The sequence below is a fragment of the Antechinus flavipes genome, chromosome 2 (genome assembly GCF_016432865.1).
Source record: "Antechinus flavipes isolate AdamAnt ecotype Samford, QLD, Australia chromosome 2, AdamAnt_v2, whole genome shotgun sequence".
NCBI classification, from domain to species: Eukaryota; Metazoa; Chordata; class Mammalia; order Dasyuromorphia; family Dasyuridae; genus Antechinus; species Antechinus flavipes.
This window is the reverse complement of record NC_067399.1, coordinates 588,877,819-588,903,182: the sequence shown is the minus strand read 5'-3', so window position 1 is coordinate 588,903,182 and position 25,364 is coordinate 588,877,819. Positions and strand designations below refer to the sequence as shown.

The 25,364-nt window shown below is 38.8% G+C and overlaps 1 protein-coding gene across 1 annotated transcript in view; it reads right to left on the bottom strand.

The window, feature by feature from the left end:
* Positions 1–447: 447 nt before the first annotated feature.
* RBM20 (RNA binding motif protein 20) overlaps positions 448–25,364 on the bottom strand; it is a 241,704-nt gene continuing 216,787 nt past the window's right edge. The window contains exons 10-14 of the mRNA XM_051981389.1: positions 21,937–22,026; positions 20,138–20,810; positions 17,649–17,783; positions 11,055–11,176; positions 448–3,696 (exon numbers count right to left, since the gene is read on the bottom strand). Of these exons, the coding sequence (XP_051837349.1) occupies positions 3,580–3,696; positions 11,055–11,176; positions 17,649–17,783; positions 20,138–20,810; positions 21,937–22,026 (1,137 nt within the window). The 3' untranslated portion in view covers positions 448–3,579. The remainder of the gene's footprint in view (positions 3,697–11,054; positions 11,177–17,648; positions 17,784–20,137; positions 20,811–21,936; positions 22,027–25,364) is intronic.

Sequence of the window (25,364 nt, the reverse complement as noted above, 5' to 3'; positions counted from 1 at the left end):
TCTGCATAATAATGGAAGATAGAACAAAAGTGGGTCAAATATTGAGCAAGAAGAATTGAAATTAGATATCAGGAAAAAAAATGACAAATGTTGTACAAAAATTACTGGAATCTCCTACCCTTAGAATTAGAGAATTTGTGGATCTTTAATAGATTCTTACTTTGTGTACATTGAGTATTATACCTTTTGAAAGCAGGAAAATAGCTAAAAATAGATTTCATATCTTTGATTCAATAAATGTTTACCAAGTGAATAAATTATTTACATTGTAGTTAGCAGAGGAATTGACCTAAAGCCCTCCTTTCTATATGTAGAAAGAAGTCACCTTCAACTTCTAAAACCTTTCAGTTATAAGAAGGCTGGAAATCATGTGGTCTTTACTGACAATGACCAGTGAGCTAGAAATTGTTTCCTGTGAATATCCACCAACACTATTACTCACTCAAAGACTTTCAAATTACCTTTATTAAAATCTTTTTTTTCTTTTCATTTTTTTATGAAACACCTCAAAACACTTTGCGGTCAGTTACACAGATCAGTAAAAGTAGTGACAACTCGTAAGACACTCAACAAAGTTCAACAAATTCCAACCATTTACAAGCCGAAGCTTAAATTAACAAGATTTTTATAAGCTCAATAAATATGTTCTGGTCCAGTTCAAGTATAATTCAACAGATCACAGCCTCAGATATTTCACAAGTAGAAAACCCTGATGATACCGGCCCGATGCTACAACTACACTAAGCTAGTGTTCAAGCCAACAGTTTATTTGCTGAATTTCTGGGGGTGGGGAGCAGTGACTGAATATTGCTTTCTTTTGGGGGACAGGGTGGGTAGGGAGCTTGATTTTTTAAAAAAAGCAGGTCTTTGTAATATTAAAGCCTGAATCTGATTCAGGGAACAAATGTATCTATTGCTAAAAATGGTAAATGCTTTTGAGCCCCCTTGGGGGCACTTGGAAGTGATCAACAAACATTGCAGAAAAGCGCCTTTTAAACAGAGTAAGAACTTGCTTGGGCTGCTTTTAACACTGTACTGAGTTCAATACATATAGAAATAAAAAGTGCAAATTATGAAGATTGGTGAAGAATCATGCCAATGGTATTGTATAAAAATATATATTATATATGTATATATGTACACATGTATATCCTGAAATCTTTTGTAAATAGGATCCTGATGGAGTAAAAGAGAAAAAAGCCTTAAGAAACATAGTTGGTGAACTAGTCTGTATCCCACCCCCACCATGGACATAGTTTATCAGCAAGGAAGGCCGAAGAGTTCCTCGGGGGAGCAGCCAGTACAAATTTCCATAGAAACCCTGCCATATGGAACAGGCAAAGGCAGGGGATTTTCTGACTTTGGGGGGAGAATGGGCTGCAGAGATGATCTTCTGCAACAGCTTTCCAATAGTGAAGGTGTAAGATTTATCCAATCTGGTTTAGTGAGTGACACAACTCTAGAAAAACTAAGAAATGTATCCCCTCCCCTCTCTGTGATGGCAAGATAGAGACATATGAGGTCAGGATATTTCCCAGAAAGGAAGGAACAGCTAGTGCTGAGGACATAGTACAAGCATTCCTTGTTCACAGGCTACCTTTGGCAACTGGATTCGTGATGTGTGGTGGCAGGGGAACAGGGCTGGATCGAGCCCCAGCCTCCAAACCCTTTCAGATCTCTTAAAAACAAACCTTCCTGAGGTGCTAAAATGTTCTAATGACAAATTTGGCATTTCAGCTTTGGTAAAGCCCTGACCTGGACACGTCCAAACTGGTTTATTTTCTTTTAGTGCCTTCCTGAAACTCTCTCTCTTATACACACACAGGACTGTAACTCCTCTCTGGCTGTCTTTGTACAAAGTTTTATTATTCCACGGTCTTATCATGTTAATGGTGTTTGTATTATATTGGTGGTTCAGACCTGGACCTTGTGGCTGAAATGTCCACCGAGCTCTAATCTACCATAAGAAATTAATAATTCTCTCATTCCATGTCTGCCAGGGGTGATAAGACCAAATACTGGAAATCTCTAAAGATTTCTTTAACTGCCTGCATTTTAAAGGACCAAGAAGATCAGATCAACTTTGCAGAAGTGTCTTAACTTTCAAGGGCAGAACAGAATGCCACTTTATACTGTTCTGAATTTTACCCTCACGGAACTGGGAACTTTGCAAAAAGTATCCAGGAACAAAATTCCATACAGGGAATTTCTGACTCACTGGCCAGGGACCATGGAGCCACTGAACAAGCTTCTGGCCTAGGAAGATGAAATCTATCTAGTGTAGGAATGACCCTTCTGGCCACCTTAGATCTGCCAAGAGTTTTGAGTAAAAATTGTTAAACTCCTCATGGCAAGAAGCTTCAAAAAGGATGATCCCTAACTAGCTATGGGCTCCCCTAATCCAGGTGCAAAGGGCCATCAAGACAAACCCTCAAGAGCTAGACTTAAGTTCAGCAACCTCTTTCTTTCTCAGCAGATCCCAAAGCTCAAGGGGGCATCTTCAAATCAGTGGGTGGGGAAGTTTTTGAAAAGAATGCAACTCAGACACCCCAGCATGCAGGCACCTTCGGGTGAGTCAAGGACAGAATCTTGGCTGGCAGTTTCATTGTTTTGGTGTTTCTCAATCGGACTCCAAGCACCACTTTAAGGCAGTCATTTGTCCCGGACACACACCAACTGCTATTTTAGCTGGAGGCAGAGGAAATGTATGCTTCATTGTAATCTAACTGAATCCATACCAAATCCACTTTCCAAAGTAAAACAGGCTCTCATTTCTCCTCAAATTGGAGTGAAGGAAGGGAGTGGAAAGAAGAAAGGGATTAATTTGGAGGGAAATAATCTGAGCTTTCAGAAGGAAGGTTTTGTTGGGTGTCTTTCAAAGCCTGTTTCGTTTTAATTTAAGACATAAAGCTGATGAACTTTCAAAATAACTGAATGAAAGATCTTTAAAAACAGGTTACTAAAAATGGTGGCTTGGCCAGACATTTAGAGAATGAAGTAGATTTAATCAGGCTCCTTGAGAATTTATCCCTTGCCTTTCTTGGTGATGTCTGCTCTAGCTCTAGAGCTCTGGGCACTCTACCTGGGCTATCCCAAGCCATGAATATCAAGCAGAGAGATCAATACTATTTCATTCAAGTATCTTTTTACATTGACATTTTTCTTTGAGGACCCTCTCCCGGATAACCCACCCTTCTTTTGGCCTGATGTGTTATATCCCATCAAGAATTTAAACCTTGTTAAAAATCCCTGAGGAGTCAGATTTTATGAAAAGGAAAAGGATGTGGGCACAGAACGCAAGGAGAGTCAGGCGAAAGTCTGAAAAAAGATTTGAGAGAGACAGAAACACACACGCACACATACAGAGAGGACATGCAGCTCTGCCTGCTCGTGCCGGGACTGATTGGTTGTGGGAACAGTTGGAGGAGCATTTTGACTGGTTCTCTGGGCTAGGACCCAAACAACGCGTCCTTTGCTTTCCTTCCTCAAGACGAAGGAGAAGATGCAGCAGGCTTGACTTGGAGATCAGGAAGGTACCACTGGCAGTCCTTCATTTCTACTCTTCTTGCTTCCAAGGGGTCAGAGCTTTTTCCTCTCAAAGTGGGGCACAATTCCAATGCCACAATCGTCTGGCTTGGGGCTGCTGTCCTGTTCGTTGCTCTTTAGGCCTTCTTCTGCCAGCTGGGACAAGTACTTCTGGGGAGGAAGGAGAAGCAAATTCAATTCCAGGAGGATGATTAAACCTGCTTTGGACTAGGCCCTGTGCTAGGTGCTAGATAATAACAAATTATATATGCACGGTGCTTAACAGTTACAAGATATATTTTCATCATCATTCAAACTCATCGTAACTCTTAAAGGGTAAGCGGGATAGTCATTATTATCCCATTTTACAGCTATGAAAATTGAGACCAAGAAGTATGTACATGCCTAAAAACTCATGTGGCTGACAAGTGGAAGATCCAGGACTACACCCTAACTGCCTAATTTCCAGTCCAGTGCTAGTAGATGTAGTGACTTGGTTTGCAATCAGGAAGGCCTGAGTTCAGATCCTACTTCTGATGCTTATTAATTGTGTAACCATGGCCAAGCCAATCGGCCTATCTAAGCCCCAGTCGTGTCATCTAAAATAGGAATGAGAGTAGGAGTAATACCTCACAAGCTTGTTAAGTTCAAATGTGATGATAATGTATGCAAAGTGCTTTAAACATTCTGAGGTACTAGGTAAAGGTAGGTTCTTTATTGTTTATTATTAATAAAGAGGCCATGAAGAGAGAGATCATCTCGCCCTATCAGTCTGCAAAGAGTTCTTTTGCAAAGTATTCGCCTGCCAGAGGGAGTTGGAGGCCTCAGAAGGAGCAAGGGTAATAGACAGACAACAAAGGGATCATGGATAATTCAGGATTTTACCAAAAGACCAATGTATTGGGTCATACATTGCCTTCATTTCAGCAGAAATGGAGAAATGTAATACAAGGGGATTATGTTGCATGCATTATGTTGCATGATAATGGCCAAATGCAGTCATTGATTTTTTTTTTTTTTTTGCTTATATTTTCCTGAGATGGGGGCAGGTGTATATCATGGGATGTATATCATGGGATGACTACAAAGTAGAAACAAAAGACAATAAAATTTACTTTTTTTCTTTCTTTCTTTTTTTTTTTTTTTTTTTAAGAAAAAGTGTTTCAGGAACTTACATTCTGCAAGAGTCCCAGAAATCAACAGCATCTGAATTTCTAATTACTTATAGAACATCTTCAGCTTGATGTTCTACTGATATTTTAAAATTTCTTTGTCTAAAACTGAACTTATCCTTTTCTCTACTCTTTTTATCGATGGTACAACTGCTCTATCTCTTAAACTTTATAATTATTTTTCCTCCCCTTTACTTCCTAAATCTAATCACCTGCCAAATTCCATTTCTTCAACCTATTACATCTATTTTTTTCTTCTTTCTCCTCCCAGACTTGCTCCTAGACTCCAGACTTCAAACTATGCCTCTGCTAATATGTCATCCTTCACCCTAGAAGAAACCAATAATTTCTGAAAATTCCTCTGTAAAGTTCCCCTTCTATTCCCATTGGTGAGTGCCTCTATTGTGTGGAAGGGCTCAGGCTTGCCTTCTCCAAGCTATACTTTTGATTTTCTGGACTTTCACTACAGAAACCTCTTTACTCTGGAAGTTCATTTCAACCCTGGACTTCTCACATTGGAAATACGTAGCCTGTTTCTCTGATTGGCTAGCTTCTTCTAGAGCTTTCATTTTAAGAAGGATGCTCAGGCCAGTCATATTTTCATTCCTTTCCAGTTTGCTCTCCTGACTTTCTAAACTTTTTTCTACCATGACTCAATGTAAGTATTCTCTCATCTCTCTACCATCAGCCCTATCCTTTATAGCTTCCATTTATGTGTTATTTTCTCTCATTAAAATATAAGCTCCTTGAGAACAGAAACTGTATTTCTTTCTATTTATATCTGTATTCATAACATTTAGCAGAATGTTTGGCAAATAGTAAAAACTTAGTAAGTTCTTGTTGATTTGATTTGATTTCAAAACTAAGTCCCCACTCCTGGTATCATTATTCTTCTCCTCTCCAGTTCCCTTTTGTGGGTTATCTTCCTCTATTAGAAAGTAAACTCCTTGAGGGGAGGAGTTTTTCTTTTTACCAGGTATTTAAATCCCTAATGTTTATTTATTAGTACAATATTTGGCACATATTGAGGGTTTAACATGATTCTTTGCAGGAGTTATTTTTATATTTATTGATATTTAAATCCTTAGGTGTTTATTATCATAGTGCCTAGAACATATTAAGAATATAGTTAAGAAATATTTACTTAATACATATTTAAGAAATGCCTGTTTTTTCCCTTTCTTCCTTCCTTCCTTCCTTCCTTTCCTTCCTTTCTTTCTTTTCCTTTCTTCCTTCTTTTCTTCCTTCATTCCCTCCCTCCTTCTCTCTCTCCTTCCTTGCTTCCTTCTATTCCCATTATCCCCTTAGTGAAGGACTAAACTATATAGCTTCATTGCAAGTCTTCCAACCCACTTAAATTCTTCACATTATTGCCAAAAAAAAATTTTTTTTAATGCACAAATTCCTCTGCTTAAAAATCTTCTTTGGCTCCCTACTATCTCCCAAGTAAAGTTCAGACTTCTTTGCCTGTCATTCAAGGCCCTCCACAACTTGCCACCTCCTCAACATTCAGCTTCATCTCCTGTTACCCACCAGACACATTTGGATTTCTTGGTCAGTTTGATCAAATCTGCCCAGAACATACAATGAACTCTCATTCCTTTATGCCATTGCTCAGCTTATCCCACATAAAAAGTTAATAGCAAAGTGCCAAAACAGCTCTTCTTTATTATTACTCTTTGTGCTGATTTCTGATTCCTTTACTAGATTATAAATCCTCACACTTAGGACTCTTTCTTCACTAAACTTTGTATCTTCCCAGTGCTTGACCACAGTACCCTGCATACAGAAGCAACTTTCTAAATGTCTATTGATTCCCTCTTCCTCTGATATTACTCTACTTTTTCAGACATTACCTTGTACCAGTTTCCAAGTTCCTTTTCAGTTCTAAGTCATAAGATTTATGTATAGTCAATGCTTATGGGTTTTGTTTGGTTTGAGTTTTGCCTTTCCTTATGTTCTTGGCATTTAGACAAGTTCTTGGAATATAATATGTGCTTAGTAAATGCCTGTTGACCGACTGCATTTATATTTCCATAAATCTCTCTTCTCTTTGGATCAAGATGATCCCTAGTTAAAGAATGGCATGTTACTGAGAAGTTGGTAAAATTTACTTCATGTCCTATCTTCAAACTAACTTCTAAAATATCTAAAATCTTTTGACCAGGGAGATGCATGTTTTAAAGAGAAAGGGAATTGTGAAGTCACTCTTTAGTCAAATAGCCTTGTCCCTTGAGGGGACTTGAAAGGCAACTGGGACAAGTAGGAATGGGCTAGTTTTGTTATGATGAGACACAGTTTAAGGCTTTTGCTACTTATTTGCTATTAGGATAGTAAACAGGTCCAAAAAGCACTGCAGATCTTAATGGAGACTTTGACCCTAATTCCTTAACATTATCAGTAATTTGGCTGTTTGTTGTTGTTGTTGGAGGGTGTTTATTTTTGGGCTTTTTTTTTTTTTTAATATTTGAGAGGTTTTCTTATGCTTGGGCATTTTGCTTTGGTATAATGAGGGATAGTAAGAAAAGTGGCGATTCTTCATCCAGTGCTCTGATTCTACCAACAAGTCAGTTATGGTAATGGATTAGAAGTCAAAAGTGTCCATTTATTATCTGTATGACTCAAGGCAAATCTCTTTTATTTTTCTGAACCTTAGTTTCTTCAACTGTTAAAAAAAAAAAGATAATTTATCTCTTGTTCCTATTAGTGAATTCCTTAGAGTTTCCATTATATGGAAAGGCCCAACATTGACATGAGGAAGGAATTTGATTTTTTTTTTTTAATGAATATCAAAAACTTTTTAGAAATGCTCTGAGGGTCAAATTAAAAAATGCACTTGTCAGTGCTTTATAAATCTAAAGCATTATATATAAATGTTAGGGTACATTATTATCCAAAAATACATACTACAATGAAGGGGATGGATGGAAACTACAAATGAGTAAGTCAACAGAACTCTTTGGAAGATATATTCACATGTAACCATTCACCGAATATAGGCTATGGTACAAAGATGATGTAAGAGAATGACTTTTCTAAGTCTCTTTAGGCTTCCTGGGTACTAGGGCCTAGCAAATACTATTTGTTTACAGGTTTATAACTGGATCCATCTGTGATTCACTGGTCTCCTTGGAGCTATAACAAGAGTTCATTTAGTCAGTCTGCCATATTGGTCATACTGGTCAGTCTGTCTGACCATTTAGTCAGTCTACCATAAAGACCACTGAAAGAATGAAGCAGCCCCCTGATTCTAGTCCCCACTGGTTCTACTGATCGGGTCATAACTCTCCCTTCTCCTCCTTTTCTCCTCTATCGGTACAGTACTGGACTGCACACAGACACATACACTCTCTATTGCATACGGAGGAGGACAGGGCTAATCATACTGTGTCTTTTCTAAGCGAGGAGACAGCGATACCTGCTCCTCTGTCTTGCATGGTTTACACATACAATTGCAGGGGGGCTGGTATTGAAAGGGTGGCAAGATTACACAAAAAATATCCCAAAAATTGTAGCAATAGAAAACTATACTGAGGAGGATGCTCAGGTGCCTTTGAAAGAAGAATCTAAACTACATTGAATTAGAGCTGAAAATTTTAGTAAACTTCAGGGACTCATGAACCCCTCATCACCCCCATTTCTTGTGCCTGCTGAAAAATCTGCCCAGGAGTCCAGTATCATAAGAATCTTTCCAAATTGCTTTGGAAAGATAGTGAGGTAGCCCAGAAAAACAGCCTATGGTCAGACTGCCACCTCTTTTGGAGGTAGAGAGTAAAGGAAAAGGTGAAGGACAGATGCAGTTTGAGAAGATAACTAACCAAGAACTATCCAGTTCAATTTAAGTGGGCCAGGCTATAACCATAAACTATCTCTGACCATAAGGGAGATTGGGCTGGGCGGCAGGAGCACCGCACCATTCATTCATTTACTCACTTATGTATAAAAACCCTTACTAGCCAGCTGTGTTGTGAAGAGCACTGTGCTCAATTACTGAGGGATATTCAGATTATAGAAAAAGCATAATTCCTCCCACATGAAGCTTATGGTTTTCTAGAATTCTGAAAATCCCTTAACTTGAAAGCAGCTGTATTCAGGAATGAAATGAAGATGGCAAATCACTTCAGGTTTTTGGACAAGGATCAAATAGCCCTTCACAAACTATGATGCTAATCGTCACTTGGCCAAAACTCAGGAAGCTGTTAACATTCTCCTTTGGTACTTGGCCTGCAATTAGGATAAGCTGCCACAGGTCACTAGTGGTGCCTTTAGGTGAGATCACATAACCCAAGTAGTCTGGAGTGGAAATAGCTACAGGTCTCTTGTGGCTTGAGAGCTTCCTGGCCTCCGACACAGACTGCTTTCTACTAAACAGGTGTAAAAGGGGCCTCCAGCTAATATCAGAAGCCAACTTGTCAGAACACAGGACAAAGCAGGGTTGCTAAGCAGAAATATATAGTTAGGCTATATGGACTTTAAAGAATCCTCCGACAACCTAAGATTCTGGTAAGAATGAAATTGTTAATTTTTTAGAAGAATTGTTTTGTGAAAATTGAACAATGAATAACATTAGTTTTAAAGAATGATAACAGTTGCTGTCAATATAATAAACCTAACTTAAGGTCTGCAAAGCACTTTACATATATCATTTCTTTTGATCCTCACCACCATTGCTTTTTTAACTTTTTGGTCTCAAGACTTCTTTATACTCTTAAAAATATCAAAGATCCTCCCCTAAAGAACTTTTGTTTATATACATTATATCTATCAATATTTACAATATTAGAAATTAAAACATGTTAGTATTATTGTAAATAGGCCTTATAGATCCCCTAAAAGAGTCTTGAAAACTCCCAGGGGATCTTGGATAACACGTTGAGAATTGTTGCTCAAAACAGTCTTGTAGATAATTATCCTCAACCCTATTTCACTGATTAGAAAATTGCAACTTAGAAAGATTAAATGACATGGCTGGACTCAAATGACAGCATAGATTGCTTTCAAATTTATGTTTCTCTTGACTCCTAACCCAGCACTCTTTCTATGACATCACACACTCTCTGTCAGGGGATCTCCTACTTCTCCCTTTTGTCTCAGGGCTCAAATTGTGTTTTCATTTCTCCTCTTCCTGCCTTGTCATGGAGCAGGTACTCTGATTGTTGTGATGTTCAGATACTCATACCCCTTCTAATCTATGGAAATGTCCTGTTTTTAATCATGACTATTTTCTTTCTTTTCTTTTTTTTCCCTGAGGCAATCAGGGATAAGTGACTTGCCCAGGGTCACACAGCTAGGAAGTGTTAAGTGTCTGAGACCAGATTTGAACTCACTCAGGACCTCCTGACTTTAGGGCTGGTACTCTATCCACTGTGCAACCTAGCTGCCCCTATTTTCTAATCTATAATAACTTTCTTGTTGGAGAAGAAAGAAGGAAACTTGCTATGAGTCTTGTAGCTACCAGTTAACTTAGAGTTGAATAAATGAATTGACTTGTCATTTGCAGTCTGTAGAATCCTGTAGCAATTGTTAGCAATGGATTTTAATGTCATGATCCCCTGTCCAACCTGAAACAATTTGTTCCCTAGTTTAGTGTAAAAAGCTCTAAATTTGGAGTTGGAAGACTATAATCCCATCTCTGTTACTTTCTATGTATGTGGCCTTGGAAAAAAAATGTTCCCTGGGTCTCTTAGCTTCCTCATTTGTAAAAGAAAGAGGCTGGACTGCATGACCTTTGGATACCTTTCAGCTCAATTCAACAAACTATTATTCTTCTAACTAAAGTGTCACGATGCTACTGATTTCCCACTGAATAAACCTGGCATTTAATTGGGGGTGGGGTGGGAATGCAGAGATGACCTTCTAAGACATCTTTAGAATCAAGGGCATCCCTCTGATAAACTAGCATGCATCTTCTTTGTAAGGAACCAGTTAGGTGTGTTTGGGGCCATGTATGGCAGACTGGGGCAGACACATACTTGCTTTCCTCATTAAGTATCGGTTTCCTGGGTTTTCACAAGGAAGGGAGAAATGAAAAGGGAGAAGGCAGGACGGCTTATCCTGCCTCAGGGGAGAGAATGCCCTATCCCCTCCCCCCCAAGGTATCCCACCATCTCAGGGGAGAGGATGTCCTATCATACTTCTGGAGAGTAGATGCCCTATCCCACCTTGGGAGAGAGGATGCTCTATCCTGCTGGGATGTCCCACTGCTTCTGGGAAGAGGATGCCCTCTTCTGCCTCAGGGGAAAGGATGCCCTATCCCACCTCAGAGGAGAGGATGTTCTACCTCGCCTCAGGGAGAGCCCAGGGCCCTGTAGCATAGAGAAGACAGCACCTCTCAGGTCAACAAAGCCTCTTTCTTACCTGAAGATTTCTGTAGTGGATAGAACTGCGACAGTGGCTTGTCTTTGCTGTCTCTTCATTAGTGTAGAAAAGACCACACAACTTGCAATAAAACCCTGTCCTGGGCACCACAAACTCCACTCCTGTGCAAGAATAGGAAGGGAAAACATTAAAAATATGGCCCACTCTTGTCCCCAGTGCCTAGTTAGCCTTTGAAGACAAAGATTGACCTGGGCCTGGCCAGGGTCCTGCCTAGTTTTTGTATATCTCTAGGAAAAACAAGGATAATTCCTATTTGTATAATGCTTTTATGTTTGCAAAGTACTTACTTTTACATTCATCATTTTGCTTAATCCTCACCTGGGAGTAAGATAATCACTATCTCCATTTTACAAATGAAAAAATGAATTTTCAACAAGATGCAATTTAACCAAAGTCACTCCCTTAAAGATATCATTCCTGTTCCCCTGACCTGATACGATCTCTCCCTTTACGTAATTCCCATAGCACTTTGTACTTCTCCCAAGGTCTTATCACTCCTTTCCTGATATTATGGTCACTTGTGCTTTACCTTATCTTTCTTGACTAATTTGTAGGTTCACTGAGGGAAAGGATTGAGTCACATTTATTCCCTATAACACTCCCTATAACATTCCCTATAGCACTTTGCCTAAAAATAGCTAACAGTTTAAAGATTTGTATAACACATTATAAATAAACATATATATATACATATACACACATATATAATTATAACATGATACATTTTCATTTACAATATACATTTATATTATACATTTTATCCTCAAAACAATCCTGAGAAGTAAGTGCTACTATTACTCTCACTTTATAAATGAGGAAACCAAGGCAGACTTTGGTTAAGTGATCTGCCCAAGATCTCACAGCTAGTAAATGTCTATGACTGGGTGTAAATTCAGGTATTCCTGACTTTAGGTCCACAGCTCTTTCTACCCAAGTCTGAGAAAATTTAAGTGACTTACCCAGAGCCATACAACCAGTAACTTGAGTACTCTATACATTCTGCCATTTGATTAGTAAATGGTAGAAAGAGCTTTGCTTTGGGCTCAGTCAGGAAGAATTGGGTTCTAATACATATATGACAGGAATTCAAAATTCAAAAATTATAAAATACCATACAAATATAAAGATTGGTAAACTCCCTAGATCTTCTTTCATGGCTGTGGTTATTCCTTTTTTCAGGAAAGAAAACCCTGCAATCATTAGAAGATACCTGTTTTTCATCTCTATTATCTCTAACACTTTCATCTTCAGGATCTGAGATATATCACTGCCATGACTGTATATGGTAGAAAACGAATATGGGTGACAATAAGATCATCCATAGGACACAGCTTCTGGGGTCTTCTGGCACTAGGCAGGGAGAGCTATCCCAAATTAAAATGGCACTAAGGCAGCTGTTACACAGCTATGCACAGCACACAAGTTATGGAGGGTCTTTTAAATGACTACTGTCCTATACATCTAAGTGGGATCAGTGTCAGAGTATCTCAGAGCCCCTGAAATAGTTAAGAATTTCAGGTCTGCAATTAGCAAGTAATTTTTTTTCCACTTCAAAAATGGCATTTATTCTTTGGAGTCATATAGGAAACAGAAAATACTAAAGAGTAAAACATGTGCCTTTTTCCTTCCTGATTCTCCCACTGCAGAGATAGAACATTATGCTTGGGAGTCAGAAAAAACAAACAAACAAACAAACAAACAAAACTTGTAAAAGTCGCTTGTAAATCACAAGTGCTATACAACAGTAGCTATTGTTGCTATCACCATACCCACTATTTTCTAGCTTTTTTGCTGTCCTTTTTATCCTTCTCACCTTTGTTGACTTTGCCCTTTTCTTCTTTGGCGATCTAAGCTATATTTATGGCTTGATAAGTAAAAATCTACCTCTCTATCCCCAATATCAAGAGTGCATTTTAACTGCCCCCTCCAATTTATATCCAGATATCCTGTAGGCCATTGCAAAATCAGTTACATCCAAAAAGAATTTATTTTCTTCTCTAAATCATATCCTACTCTGATTCCCCTACTTCTGACTGTATGACTAGCATTCACTCAATCACCTATGTACAAAACCTTTCTGTCATCTTTGTATTTTGGGCTGGTCACTGATTTCTAACTCATAGTTTGGAGTCTGGGAACTGTTCAGCTGAATTGACTCCCCCTGGCATTTCCTACTATCACCAAGGTCTCAACACAAACAGCTGTAGGCAATACTGATAACACTCTTCCTAAGGAAAGCTTTTCTCTCAGGTGAGTCAGCTGAGAAATCACCATCTTGTGCACTAGGTCACCCAGAAAGACTGATTTTGTCTCTTGTTCTTTGTCCCTGTTTTTGTCTCTGTCTCTGAGTGTCCCTATCTCTCTCGTTTCCCTCCCTCAGCCCTTGCCAATCCCAATTACATAACCCACAGGTTGATAAATTGATAAATTTGAGATATTTCTTCATTATTCTCTACAAAGTTGTACTGAGCTCTTCCTCCAAAGTCTGGTTGGGACAGAAAGTATACATGGGAAAAGAAATCTTCAAAAGCATATTCTATTGGAAAGACCTGAAACTTCATTTGTGGTACCACCCAGTTGGGTCCTAGAGGGGAGAGGGCCTGGAGAGATAAAACGGGATTAGTCTACCATCTATCATCAAATATGCAATCATATCTAAACAAAAGAAGAGCTAGTTCAAAATAATACAATTCAAAACCATTACTATTAGGCAGCAGTATAGAGGCAGACACATCCCCAGCTCAGTTCACAAGCATTTATTTTCTAGTGATTTAATATTTTGTCATTATTTTCTTATTGGTTATTATCATCCTCTAAGAGATGGGAGAGACATGCATTCAAAAGCACATCCTCAGACACTCCTCTTTTTCTGTCTGGTCCTCTCATCTCTAGAACATAGCTGGGTGCTGCTCCAAATGAAACCTCAGGTCTTTCCAATGGGATGTGCATTTGAAGATCTCCCACTCTTTTCCTACATACACATTCTGTCCCAACTAGACTCAGCTCCTCATGACCTCCTCTCCATATCAGGAAGGAGTACTCTGCTATTACTGAAAAGGTCTAGATCTCTCTTTAATCTTTTCTATTATCCCTAAGGTTTCCGAAGTGACATCCCTAAAGCACAGACCTCACAATGTCTCTCACCTGACCAGAATACTCTAGTTTCTCCCTATGACCTCTAAGATGAAATTCAAACTCTGGAATCCCCATTCTTTTTCAAGCCTCAACTTAAACACCATCTTCTACAAGTGACCAACCGCTAATGTGTCTACTGAACAAAATTATCTTGCATTTATTACATACATATTTGTATGTGTAAATATTCTTGCCTCCTTTCAAATGTGAGCTCTTTTTAATTTATATTTTGGCGTCCTTTGTGCCTAGTAGATGGCCTGGCACATAGAGATTTAATAAATGCTTATTGATGAATTATTGACTTATTTTCTTGCCATGAGACTTTGGGGAAAGTCACCAATAATAACTACTTTCACTTTAAGGTTTCCCTTGAAACAGTCCTATGAGGTAATTGATATAAATATTATTATTTTTGTTTTGCAGATGATTTTGATGTTCTAAATGTGCAGTCACCTGGCCAAGTCACAAAGAGGACACACCATCAAACTCTCTGATTCTCCATTACTCTTCATTTACATACAAAAGCTATTTGCTATAAATGTATCTTACCTGCTCTGCCTCTTTTCAGGGGTTGTAAAGATCAAATGAGATAATGTAAGTAAAATGATTTGTAGCTATAGTTTTGTAATCTATAATTACAAGAATATTCACTCCAGCTCCTAGTCTACACTAAAACTATTTTCCCTGCTCCCTCTCTTCCTCTTGGCTTATCTGAGTCCTTGCTAAGGCTCAGCTCCAAGTTTCAAGTTCTAGAAAGCCTTCTTGGCCAAATTCACCTGGACTTCTCCTTCAAGAATCCCTCACAGGGGTCCTCAAACTTTTTAAATAGGGGACCAGTTCACTGTCCTTCAGACTGTTGGAGAGCCAGACTATAGTAAAAACAAAAACTTTGTTTTGTGGGCCTTTAAATAAAGAAACTTCATAGCCCTGGGTGAGGGGGATAATTGTCCTCTGCTGCCACATCTGGCCCATGGCCGTAGTTTGAGGACCCCTGGCACTGAGCACTTAGCATATTGCCTGTTATATTTAGTTAAACCTCTTGCACCTTCCTGCCTCAAGGTTACACTGTCCTGATTGGTTTAGGGCTCATAGTGTCTACGTGGCCCCAGTTACCTGTCATGTTCCTACTATGTCACAAGACACGTATACTCATCTCCTTTTCTACCTAGGAACAGTAATGAAAATAACATTGGCATTATTTCTAGAAAAGCCATGCCCTTAGGCATGCCCTTTTGGCTCCACTAACTACCCTTGTGACTTCCTCAAACAAAACTGCCCTCCTTGGCCATCACTCCGCAATATGTGTCAGTTCTCAGTGAAAAAGGGAACGACTGTTTGTCTTAGATTTGTATTCCTAGCACTTAGCACAATGCTTGGCACATATTGTGGTATTTGCTTAATAACTTTCTTTTTCTTTCTACCTTCCTTCCTATCTGCCCAGGATTAGGTACTCTGTCTTATTTGTCTCCTAGATTTATGTCTCCCAGACCCCGTGACTGGGTCTTACCCGAAGTGGTACTCATAAAACATTTGTTGATTTGTAGCACTCAAACAATGGAGCCCATTTTTGATGTTGTATGGAGATAATTCACAGATAACTTTAGTCTCTATATAACTCCCCTCATCAATCCTCACCCATCACCTGACAGGAGTCAGTCTTGCTAACCTTACACACCTATTTGTTCACCAGAGCTAATGGTGTAAAGTGATTGGATAACTCACCCCCTTGCCCAGCCCAACTGTGCCAGTACTTCTGGGTGGTGAAATGGCCTTGAGGAGGAAGCGGAGGGAAAGGAAGAAAGCATGGGGTGTGGAGAATAGTCACACTATCTGTAATTCGCCCTCTGCATAATTGAGAGTTGGCTGTAGGCATTAGATGTAAACATGATTGCTTTGTGACGCATTGGAAAGGTCTAAAAAGAAGCTAAGTTAGCTATATACAAGGACATTATCATAATAAGAGCCAGCTATATATATGGGGCTTCTTTTGCTTCCATTTTCAGCCTCTATTAACTGCAATAATTAAAGCTGCATTTGCCGTCCAATAACAGCTCTTGAATGAAGGTAATTATATGTTAGTCATAGTAATAAAGCTGCTACCGAATTGAGAGTATGAGCATTTGGGAATTGAGCTTCTGCCTGCTAGGAAGTGCCATGCTTCCTCCTGGCATGCTTCAGCCATAGCTAGACTGAACAGCAAAATGGTGGAGCCTTTTACCAATCCCCAATATTTCTGCTTCGCTCTACTTTCCTGGGAACCCAGGCCAGCCCGCTGATTGCTGGTGTAGTTCCCTGACACCATTAATCCCCAAGGAACAGGTGACTTTTCAAACCATCTCACACAAGACTCTTATTCTCTCTGCCTGTAAGTCATTTCAGTTTTTCTGAGCCTGAATTTCCTCATCTGTCAAAATAACTATCAGATAATGGATGAGAAAGTGCTTTCAAAAACACAAGTATTTTTGAATGTAAATCTGTGGTATTACTTCTTAACTTTTCACATACTCAAGTTTATTTTTTTTTCCCTAGAGAAGACAAGAAACTTTCACACCATACAAAACTAAGCTTCAAACTAAAGACCTTTAATACCAAACTGGCAGCTGGTAGCAAACTGACCTCTTTAAAGAAACAGAAGATAAGTCTTTTACTGAACCTAATACAATCAGAATAGTACAAATGAGGGAAGAACAAAGCATTTTTCAAAAGCATGGATCTTGCTATGTTGGTCAGCCCCATCTTGACTAAGCTGTTACCATTCTGCAGATAGTAAATGCATTATTTATATTTATTACATTGATTTTTTAAAAATGCTTTTTGGTGATATTTTCCTGTTTCTATCTGAAATGATACCAGAAACATTGTTCAAATATCATCAGATTTTAGGTCCTGAAAGGACCCTGGAGACAATCTCCTCCAGGCTCCTCCTAGCTGAGGACTGAGATCTAGAAAGATCTAATAGTTGGAGACAGCACTATAATCTAGGTCCCTTGACTTATACATAATCCAAATTCCTTCCCCCATACCATGCTATCTCCCTCTGGAGAGATTGTTCCCTCAGCCTTCTCTCTGTGCATTTGGGAAATATCTGTTAGATATTTCTTTATCTTTATCTTGCTTTCTTTACCGAAGCTGAAGATCCCCTCCCTCCTGTCTGTATAAGATCTAAACTCACTTTCTTGGATTCCTTAAGAAGGAAAGCACTGAAATCTAAAAGGAGAAACCTATTAGCCCAGCCTCACAGAAATATAACTTGTTCCTATGAAGCATATTCTCCATCTTTCATCTCCAGGAGATGAAAAATCCAAGTGATGGTAATGGCCACCTTATAAACCTAGATTGTTGCCAAAAAAAGAATTGCTCAAATTCCCTTTAGCGGTTAACATGGAACATTCAGCTTATACCATCATCTTCTAAGCAGAAGCTCTGCATGCAACCTACCAAGAGGAATGCTAAGTTCACTGAACACATCCTCTGGTTCCCAGGAAGGCAATGGATGAGGCTGTTTTGTCTCCATCTCATTATAGGCCAATGAGCTCATTTCCAGGGACTGGATTTCTGGGGATCTGGAATTTTCTGAAAAATATAAATGAAAATATGTAATTCACAAAACATTACGCCATGAGAGATCTCTGCAATTTATTCATATCATATATACTGGGTGACCGACCAATGGTCATGTGGGCTGTTTAACCTGGCAAAAATTTAACCTTGCAATTTGGAACCAAAGCAAATTAATTCAATTTTCACCATGTTAAGACAATGGCATACACATTGAAATGTTTGCATATCTTTTCATTCTGTATATCAAGGAGAGAGGGCTGTTTAAAGCTTTGGCTGGAGCAGTCTATTGGTATCAAATGATAGTCAACCACCCTTAGTATAATTCAGCATGGTCTGCCTTTTTGGGAGTATCCAATTCCCACATTTAATCTGGCAAGAAAGGCAATGCCCTTCTTGCCCCAAACCTGTCAAACGTTACTTCTTAAGATGAACTCTAAATGCTATATAAGATAATGAGTTAATCATGCCCAATACATGTTCAGACCTATGCTGACAAAGTAAAAGATGCCCAAGCAAAGGAAGGCGTTTCAGAAAGCCTGTTCTTGCTTTATTCTAAGCTAGGTCACAGGTTTTCTGAGGCTGCTCAGTAGTAGCCTCCACAGAGATTCAAAATAGAACAGGTAGAAGTTGCCCAGATCACCCTGGGAACGGTTGGAGTGACCTTTAGAATGTCTGGAATGCCATGTTCTGACCTGGTGCTTTTATTCTACCTGGAAGAGTAGAATCAGCTAGGGATGAATTTGAAGGATTTTTTATTCTTGGTTCTATTAGAACCATCTTCCTCCACACACACTAAAGCCTCAGGTTAGTCTTTGAGATGCTAACTGGCTATTTTACAATGTATCTTTAGTTAGAATCACTATGAAAATTTTAAGGAATAGTCTCTCTCTGCTCATTCACTTCTAGTTTTTGTTTAGTCTGTCCTGAAGCTTATGACTTTATGCTGTGGGTAAAATGAGGCTCATTGTATTTTGAAACAAATGTATAGGGTCCAGCATAGTCATACTGAATCCATTACCTCATAGATCTTGCATCACTGATCTTGAGTTGGAATAACAATCAGGAATAACTAACATTTAGATAATGCTTCCTATATGCTAAGCAGTTTATCAATATTATCTCATTTGATTCTTACAACAACTCTGGGAGATAGGTGCTATAATTATCCTCATTTTAAAGATGAGGAAACTGAGGCAAATAGAAGTTTAAGTGGTTTGAGGCACGTCCCACTGCCAGTGTTTGAGGCTGGATTTGAACTTGGAAGGGAGCTCAGAAGTGATCTAGTTCCTCATTTGACATCCGAGAAAATTTAAATGATTTTCCAGGGGGGCAGAACCAAGAGGGTATGTAATTTATTCCAAGTCACAAAGATCTGAAGTGGTCGTGTCAAGATTCAAACTCAGCACCTGTGATTCCAAATTACTGTATTATACTGCCTCTTTCTATCAAATCAAAGAATCACAGAATGTCAGAGCTTGTAGGGAAGGACTAGTAGTTTAATCCATCTTCCTCATTTTAGAGATGCTGAAACTAAAAGCTAGAAAACTTAAATGATTATTAGATGGCAGATATGGGGCTCAAACCTAGGTCTGCCTATTCCAAGTGCTCTCTCCACTGGGCAATACTGGCCAGATGTGGGGGGAAATCACAGAACAAGGCCTGGAGGGTTATCATTCTGGGGTGAGCAACAGGAGGAGAAAAAAAAATAAAAAATGGGGCAGCTGGGTGGTGCAGTGGCTAAAGCACCAGCCCTGAAGTCAGAAAGACCTGAGTTCAAATGTGACTTCAGACATTTAACACTTCCTACCTGTGAAATCCTGGGCAAGTCACTTAACCCCAATTGCCTCAGCAAGGGGGAAATTTTTTTTTTAAAGAGCAAAAAGAAAATCCCAATCCTCTTCCCCATACTCTTCTTCCATACCTCCTTAAGTCCCTTGAGCAGTTCAGAAATAGTTGCCTCAGGATTGCCCATGTGGATCTGTGCCATGCAGACACAAGAGAGGCCGGCTGTTAGTTGATCTACAGGAACTGTTGCTGTTTTTGCTGATAATCTAAACTAATTTTAGCAGGAGTTCATCTAGGCTCATGTGAATTCAAAGGAGACCATCCTGTCTGCTTATAACTCCCTGAAAACTCATTGCCTCCTATCCTATTTCCTTTACACCATTTGTCTAAAAGCCTTTAACAGTTTTACTTGGCTCATGGAAGCTTTCTTCTATAACTGAATTACTTATAAGGTAGTCAATGCTATTAGCAATATTATTAGCCATGTTAATGTTAATAGTAGCCTGCAAAACTCCTGTGTTATACCCCTCTAGTTAGAAAGTCCATAAGTTAGCCCAGCAGCACAGAGAAAAAGTAGTTACCCTCAGTCAACATTTCTTGACAAGCCTGGCTTTGGTTCCTGGCCTCTGTGTGGGAGCTGGGCTTCTCCTCTGGTTTGCTGCCTTCCTGTGTCCCATTTTTAGGGGATCCCATCAGCTTATAATCATCTAGGAAAAGACCAGGCTGGTTACCCCCCTCCTCTGCCGGTTCTTGGGAAGACATTTTCTGGGATGTGGGGACTGGGTGAACATCTGAGGTTTCATCTCCCTTTCCTTCCTTCTTGTGGCAATTTGGGTCTTTAGGAAAGCTGTCCTCCTCAGGCTCATCTGGCTTCTTCTCAGTGTCTAGATTTATGCTTGTCTGCCCTTCAAGCCCTATTTCATCAGAATGGCTCCTGGAGACAGCACTTTCTCTGTCCGACTCGAATCTGATTTCAGCATCTCGGCCAGCAGCAGCAGCAGATTCACCTGCCTCCTTGGCTAATTCCCCATGATCAGTGTTCAGGTCTAAAGGGGTCATCCCACAGGAGGGGAATATTTCAGAGCAGGTTTTGTCCTTCTGCCCAACTGGCACAATCTCTTCCAGTTCTGTGATGTCTGGCTCCATGATAAAATCCTCCTCTTCCCCGACCTCGTCCACTGTAACAAGTTCTTCCATGTTGGTAGGGTACCAGCTCTCCCCTTCCACCTCACTTCCACTTTCCCAATCTTGTTCCTGTATAAAAACGTTGAATGTTGATCAGAAGATGGCTAACGAAATGACCTTAGCAGTCCAGAGACGGGCCAAAGTGCTCTACCCATGGCCACAGGGAATGCTCTAGGCAGAGTGACCGAGTGGTGTTCTAATTTGAACTGGAAAGAATTACTTGGTAATTCAGTAGCACTAAACCTCTCAAGCCCCACACTGCAGGCCATGCATTGCTTAAAGAGTGTTGTGTTTCCCTTGGTGTTTTGAAAAGCACATGGATATATTCTGAATCCCTTAAACGCTACCTGAATTGAAAAAACCCCCGGATGCTTCAACTATTAGGTTTAAAGTTAACACATTTTACCTATTAAAATATCATAAACAAAATAAAAAAAAAACCTTTCAACTGTTTGAGTTATCTTTTTGTGGCAGTGAGCATCAATTTGATAGGCATTTGGGCACAAAGCTATCAAAATCCTGCAAATACCTTCTCCCTCTATGGGCAAAAATGTACATGCATATTTCTCAGTTTTGACACCCACTGGAAACACTTTCTTAATGTTCCCGTAGAGCCCAAAGACTGAGAAAGCAGACTCAGGGGATCAGTTTTCTCCTGTCACAGATACTGATATCTTCCTCATCTGACAACTTATGACTGGAAAGTTATGAAGCTGGACAGTTTCCAAGGACATATCTTTGTGCCTCAGAAGCAGTCAACTGTGTATGTGTGTTTCACTCTAATGATATATAAAATAATCCATAGCATTACAAACGATGTCTGGGACTTATGAGCTTATGATCTAGGTCCATTGTGGCCTCTATTACTTGAAATTCTATTTTGGCAAGATGGTCTCTTAAATCTTACAATATTTTTAGCACACATTTTCTCAATGACTACAGCCAAGTGTCAGGAGAAAGCTATCTCTCAAAGTCAAGGTTGCCTATGGGCATGTGTCTGTGCATGTATGTGCATGTGTGTTTAAAGGGAAGGAAGATATGAGCCGACTTCATTCAGGGAGAAAAAAGGGGGATATCTGAAAATGGCTACTTAGCGCCTTGTCACATTTCCAAATGGGAAAAAAGATTTTCACAATATCTTCTATGGCTTTGACACAAATCTGGGGAAACTGGTTGTATCTCAGATGAGAGTTACCTTTTCTTTCCTTTCATTGACTGCATCAGAATCTTCTATTTTCATAAATTGGGCGCTTTCCTCCAAAACTTCCTGTTCGTCTTTCCCAAGCTTAGAGGTATAAAGATAGAACAAAATAAATAACATCAACAATGGACAGTGGGTGAAGGAAGAGACAAAAAAGGCAGTATAAATAGGAAATGAAAAACATCTTCAAGTTAAGTCTTCAGTAACAAATTATTACATTTTCACATGAGGGGGTAGCACATGTGGACAGAGTGAGGCTAAATCAAGGGTTCTTCATAACCTAGAGTCCATGAATTTCTTTTTTAAAAAATACCTTGGGTTTCTTTTATTTCAGCATAATTGTTTTTTTTAATGCTATGAATTTTATTTTAAGAATTTAAAAACATTATTTTGAGAAAAAGGAACATAGGTTTTGTGAGAGTGCCAAAGGAGCCTGTTACACAAACATATAAAAAGTTAAAAACTTCTAGCCTATTTTAAGGTATCCTTAGTAGGTACAGGATTGTTTAGTGAATTAAAAATCTACAGATGACCTATACTTCCCAGTTCCAAGAACTATCATATAGCATAGTTAGGGTGACAAAGTGGCAGCCATCCAATCTATATCCTACTTGAGAAACATTGTCTTCCCAATAACTATCCCCAGGATAATTACTTTGTACCACTAGTACCCTCTCCTCCTTTCTTCCACTATTACAGATCTTTTAACAGTGATCTATCTCTGGTCTTTCTAATGAAAAATCCAAGCCCAGAGAAGAGGTCAGCCTGAATCCCCCCAAAACAAAGTCCACAAAATAGCTTCTCAAGATCCCAACAGCATTTTTCCAGGTCTATACTTTGGGTAACAAATCATTTTGTCAACCTCTTAAGGGGAAACACTTTTTCAGTAACTCTTAGGTAAGGATGAGTTCAGGATAAAAGACTCCAAAAATCATTTTTCAGTTCCCTGAACTGCTCCATCTTGGCACACAAATTAGGCATGGGAAAGAATGGGAGCCTGACTGGTATCCTCCCCCTGATACCTTCAAGACCAACTTAGATTGTGAGAGTCGATTTTTGTCTGAGGTCTTTGCTTCGTGTTCCTGACACTTGATTTTGAACTAAACATTATTGGGGAAGAGTAGCTGATATGAAAGAAGCAGTGGAAGGGACTGATAATTACTGGAAGACAATTGCTAGGAGGATTGTGGTAATGACCTTACATTTCTATACAGAAATGTACAATGATTGGATAATAAAATGAGTCAGTGATCTTAGTTCAAGAAAGAAAAAATTTCCCTACAGAATATAACAACAGAAGGGTATATCTTATTCAAAATGAAAAATTAGATAAAAAGTGTGGTGGAATAGGATTCTCTACCCAGAAGATTTAATCATATGAAGAAATCCATGAATCACAGGGGGAAACCACAGAAATGAGAATTTGGTTGTAAAGACCAATTAAGAGACATAGAAACAATATTTTCATGACACTATTTTCCAGATTGTAAAGACAAAAAGAAAAACTGAAGAATTCTAGAAAAAGATAACAGAACTGACAGTCACGGAATGTCAGCAATCTAGACATTACTAATATGTTCTTTTGGGGAAAAAAAAAAACAAATCAGAGTTGATAAATTTAATTGTCGATTTGCTTTGATGATAATTTCATTCTTTAAAAGATGGAAGAAGCAATGAGATGAATTACTATTCTGAATTTGATAATGACCAATAACAAGGAACTGGCTGATGGAAAAATAATGGGAGTCTGATATAGAAGTAGTCATGACATTTTGAAGCTCATGATATAGAAATGTGGAAAATCTGGGTAGTTTAATGCTTACCCTAAATTCTAGGAGAACTGGCTGATGGAAAAATAATGGGAGTCTGACATAGAAGTAGTCATGACATTTTGAAGCTCATGATATGGAAGTGTGGAAAATCTGGGTAGTTTAATGCTTACCCTAAATTCTAGGAGAACAGATTTTAAAAAAATATCAGCGACATGAGAGATAGAATCCCTTGAGCTACAGATGACTTTGACTCATGAATGATATTAAGAAAGTGATTCCAAGGACAAATTCAAGTGATTCCAATCAGGAAAAGGGAGAAATTATTCAATGAGACTACAAAGCTACCATCTGGATTTAAAGAGACACATATAGATAATTAAAGCATGGTCCAATAACCAAGTATAAATATAAATATATGATGAAAATTAAATCCAGAATGAGCAGAACCTTATGATAAATGCTAAGCACAACAAAACAAGCTAGTTATGTTTTAGCTAAGTTGTAGCTAAGAAGACCAAAGACAACAGAAAAAGTTGTTCTTACATTAATGGTTGTGTGAACCTATGATCTAATGGGAATTAGTCATCGTATTTGCCATAAGACCTGATTAGAAGTGTTTTCAGACTATAAACATTTCTCTCTTCATGTCCCAAATCTTTTTAAGGGACAGAAACTGAAACATTTTGAAAGAAACATGGGTAGCAAAAGGTACTCGCCTGGAGATGGAACATAAAACTATTTTCTTGCCAAAAGGGTTAGAATAATAGTCTCATCTCTGTTTATTACTATCCTGGATAAGATATTCTTGATTTTAATAATAATAACAATAATGATATCTAGCATTTATGTAGAGTTTTACATTTTAGAAAGCACTTTACAAGTATTATTTTATGCTCACAACAACCTTGAGAGGTAAATGCTATTATTACCTTCTTTTTCTAGATAGAAAATGAAGTCAGAAAGTGAAGTGACTTGCTCAGGTTCATATAGTGTCTGAGGGTATCTCAATTCTTCCTGACTCTAGGTACAGTGTTCTATCCACTGTGCAAACTAGCTTTCAGATGCTTATTTGTAACCTGTTGCTTAAAGGTCTATTGCTAAATACAACTAAGCCAACTTCGGATGCTCCTAAAAGAAATAAAAACTTCTCTGATTAAGAGCATGTGCAATAGAAATTATTAAATTACTGGGAAACCTCTAAGATTAAATTTGCATATGTGTAGCTCAGAGCTCATTTCTAGATGACATAATACTTTTGGGAGGATCCATCCTCCCAAAAGTTTTTAATCTTTTGCACCAAGATGTGAACCCGCAGTTAACTGACCAATTATGCTTTGGGGGATGTGTCAACATCAAGGCAGGCATGAGCCTAGGATATGTGTTGGTTATGAATGACCAGAGAACCTTCCAGCTATTGAGGTCTGAGTAGAGCCTGAAGGCAGAGATGAGGATGTTACAGATGATGTCTTCTGAATCCAAATCAGTCTTTTCAAAACAATTCCCTATTTTCCTCTGGGATGGGATGGCACATAGGCAACAGAATGTATGAAGAATCAATTATGTGAATCTACTGTCTGTAACCCTATTACAAGATCCACTGTACTTTACAAGGGGGTTACATAATTGACATATATGGACATGTATACATAT